Consider the following 3,927-nt stretch of genomic DNA (forward strand, 5'->3'; position numbering starts at 1 on the left):
ATCCCAAATTTCTCTTTTCATCCCATCTCCAAGGGCGTTTAAGGAAAAACATAATAAAGATAGCAAAATAAATGGAGAAAACATAAAATAAAATCTCCCATTTAAAAAAATAACAAAATTAAAGCAAAATTAGAAATAAAAAAACATTAAATATTTGTTTTTACTATTATTATATCTATTTATTTAATCCCACTCCATATTACAGACTCTTCCTTGTGGAGCAACACTCTGTAATCTGCACCTACTCCTTTTAAACGCAAGAACACACACTGAGGTTAAACGATACACAACACAAGTGTGTGTTTGGTGTGTTCTGTTTTTTTTCCTCTGTTTTTTTATTTTTTTTATTTTATGGAGAGGCACAAGTGCAAGCTTTGCTTAAGGAGTTTCGCCAATGGAAGAGCTTTAGGAGGTCACATGAGGTCTCACATGATGAACCTACCCGTTCCTCCCAAAGAGAGCGAGTTCGTTCCGGTTCAACTCAGTTTTGAGGCCGAGTCATCGCCTTCTCAATCCTCTTCTTCCTTCTACGGTCTCAGAGAGAATCCCAAGAAAAGTTTCCGTTTTGCAGATCCTGAATTCTCGTTCGCAGCAGAAACGGGTTCCGTGATCCTCCAAGATAGAGAGAGCGAGACGGAGTCGTCCAAGAACCCGACTCGAAAACGATCCAAGAGGGCGTGGCAACTCGGAGAACCCGTGAAAAAGATGAAACTGTGTGGGAACAATAACAAGAACGAATCTGCGAGTTCTGCTTCCGATACCACCGCGGAAGAAGCCGTAGCATTTTGTCTAATGATGCTGTCTCGTGACAGATGGAAGAAATATGATGATCATAAAAACATACAGCAGTATGATGATGATGAGGTTGAAGAAGACGATGAAGACGATGATGATGAAGAAGAAGAAGAAGATGAAGAAGAGGATGATGAAGAAAAAAATGGTTTTGAATTGGAGGAGATGAAATCTGTTAAGAGGAGTAACAAGGTGCGTGGAAGGTACAAATGCGAAACGTGTGACAAGGTGTTTCGATCTTACCAAGCTCTTGGTGGGCACAGAGCGAGTCACAAGAAGATGAAGTTAAACTCTGAAACGGAGTTTCAGAAACCCGAACCTGAACTAGAGCACGTTGCTGTATCGGAGAAGAAAATCCACGAATGCCCGGTTTGCTCTAGAGTCTTCGGTTCGGGTCAAGCACTCGGTGGACACAAGAGAACACATGTTATAGGTTCTTCTGCAACTCACACCACTGCAACCGTAAGAACTTCTGCAACTGTTTCGATTGGAGCTTCTGTCAGAGTTGGAGACAGTTTGATAGATCTTAATCTCCCTGCTCCCGTAGATGATGATGAAGACATTAGCCAGTTCGATCACTCTGCTCTTTCCGATGCAGAGTTTGTCAAAGAGTGAAGAAGGCTTTTTCTTAGTTTGAACTTCTCTGATTTTCTTTCCCTTTGACTAATTAGACTCTGATCCCAAGGTACAAAATTTTGGTTCCCTTATTAAATTGCAATTTTAGATTTGTGTAGCCATTCGGGATATAGCTCACAATTTTACTTGGTTACTTACTCTGTAGTTCATATCCATCTAATAATCTTATCATTCTTCTCAAATTCAGTTCAGAGCAGCTATATTATGTTCTACAGTTTGCTTCTGTAAGATATGACTTTTCAAGTTAGAGTTAGAGCATGTATCGATTGAAGAACTGAACTTTTTATGCTTATTCTACTCAGCTTAAACTTCTGTGTGTGTTTTTTCTTCTATAATAATAATAATAATAGTTTACAGATTCCTGCGATTTAAAGTTTAGTTGGGTGATTTAGTTTTCCTTTTGATGAGTGATGGAGTTATGCAGAAGGGTTGGAAGCATGCGTGTTTTAGTGGGCTCTGTTTCAGCTTTCAAGCAAACACTACTTAAGTAAACTGATACACCATTCATTGCTTGTGAAAATTAAATAAACCAAGTCATTGATTCACACAGTGAGATGATGAAGCTGCATATTTTAATGATAGAAAAGTAACTTCCACTTCTGACCACCAGCATTGCACAGTTGAGGAAGAGGAATATGTTTCTTTCGTTTTTTTTTTCTTTATTTTACTCGTGAAGACAATTAGGATGTTCCATGTTGCTCATCTTTTATCTTTTTTTTTTCATTTTTTCACAAAATTGTTGTTGAGAAGAAGAAGAAGATATTAGTAGGTGAATAAGAAAGAAAGTTGATGGGAGAAGTGATTGAGTCAATGAATGTGGTTATTTCATTAAATTTTGATTGCCATTTTTGGGAAATCTGTAAAGGTGATTTGAGAAAAGAGAAAAAGGAAGCAGATCCCTTATTTTAGTGTTGGCTGACAGATTAATTTGGCTTAGTTGGGCGTGACTCAAGGTATCTAGCTGAGGCAGGCCTTTTGGTTCTTTATGGAAAACTTTCAGTCACACTCATTAAATTTGTAATAAATGACATATCATCCGTTTCATGCATTTCTTGTATTTTAATTTCCTTGTATTTCATCGGAGGTTTGGTCAATCAGTACTTCTTAGATGCCACTATTATCATTTAGACTTTAGAGCCCACAATCCTCACATTTCACTTCGAATAAATCTGACTGCTTAACTACTAAACCAAATTACAAAACAAACTATAAAGTCTAAATTTTCCTGCTTAGATCGAACCACTAAGCAATTGCCCTTCTAAACTACCACATTAGCCTCCAGCCTAATTCATTATTACACTTATCATTCAAAGTCAAATAATCATATTTATATGGAAAAATATATTTTGTTACATTTTTTTTAATATTTTGGTACAGTCTATATGTATATTTTTTTATAATATCTTACTTATATCCTATGATGGATTTAGTCTCATTCTCAATATACTTTACACATTTCAATAAATATCTTTTAATTCCAATGCATAAAATAATAAAAGAAAAAAAACTATTCAAGACAAATTTTCTTCCTTTCCATTGTATATATTAAGTTAGATAGTCTCCATTGAAATTTCTAAAGACACATTCCAATTTCTTAAAATCATGGTCATAGTCTCTCAAAATTGGTCTTAAATTGCGTATATACTTAGTTGATCTTGGAAAAGAAGACTATAATAATTTATGCAGAACAGTTCAACTTGAATTCAAAAACCAAAGCTAATCTCTTAGGAACTCATGTAAGCAATGTGTTTTGGTCAATTCCCTTTCCTTTATAGAGATGGTGAAAGAGAAAGCTTTTTTGGCAAACTAAAGAGAAAGATATCAAAGAATTGTGGTCAAACGAAAATTGGAATTAGAATTATTAAGTGATTTGTAAATATTATGTCACGCTAACATCTTGAGAATGAAATGCATAGAAGATATTACGAGTGATTGTTTCTTTTTAAGGAAAAAAAATAAACATTATTTAAAAAAATGAAAAAGATTGTAAATTGAACCCTCTTATTAATAAAACTAACAATTAATATTTATTAATAAAAAATAAACATTATGGTCCGTAATTTGTTTTGAAGATAATGGAAGAAGAGTGAGAAATATGGTGTTGAGTTGAGTTTTTTGGTGTTTTAGTTAACTCAGAAATCGGTAGCTTTATTTTTGTCTTTTATATTTGTTTTGGATAAGCCAGCAGTTTTGCATAGACGAACTAGGAATGGAGTTTTCTTGCCTAAAATTCCAAGAATATTTTTGGAAATGAAGTGAACTAATCAATCAACTCATCTGCGCAAGTGCTGTGTTTGGCACGTATCAAAATTGCCAATGTTCGTAAGTCTCAACTATCACTAATTAATAATAATATCAATTACTGTTTTGCTACTGCATCTTACCTTCTATTTGTTTTATATGTTTTTATTTTATTTTCAACGTGGTTACTATGGTGGTACTAATTCAGATTTAATCTCTTTAATCTTTATTCACTTGAATAGATTTGGAGAAGAATGA

General features: G+C 34.3%; 1 protein-coding gene across 1 annotated transcript; it reads left to right on the forward strand.

The window, feature by feature from the left end:
- The first annotated feature begins 226 nt into the window (after positions 1 to 226).
- LOC124841322 (zinc finger protein ZAT9-like) lies at positions 227 to 2,506 on the forward strand. Its single transcript, XM_047317573.2, has one exon. The coding sequence runs from the start codon at positions 352 to 354 to the stop codon at positions 1,405 to 1,407; it is 1,056 nt and encodes a 351-aa protein (XP_047173529.2). The 5' UTR covers positions 227 to 351; the 3' UTR covers positions 1,408 to 2,506.
- The last annotated feature ends 1,421 nt before the right edge of the window (positions 2,507 to 3,927 follow it).

The sequence above is a fragment of the Vigna umbellata genome, chromosome 11 (genome assembly GCF_029865625.1).
Source record: "Vigna umbellata cultivar VRB3 chromosome 11, Vumbellata_1.0, whole genome shotgun sequence".
NCBI classification, from domain to species: Eukaryota; Viridiplantae; Streptophyta; class Magnoliopsida; order Fabales; family Fabaceae; genus Vigna; species Vigna umbellata.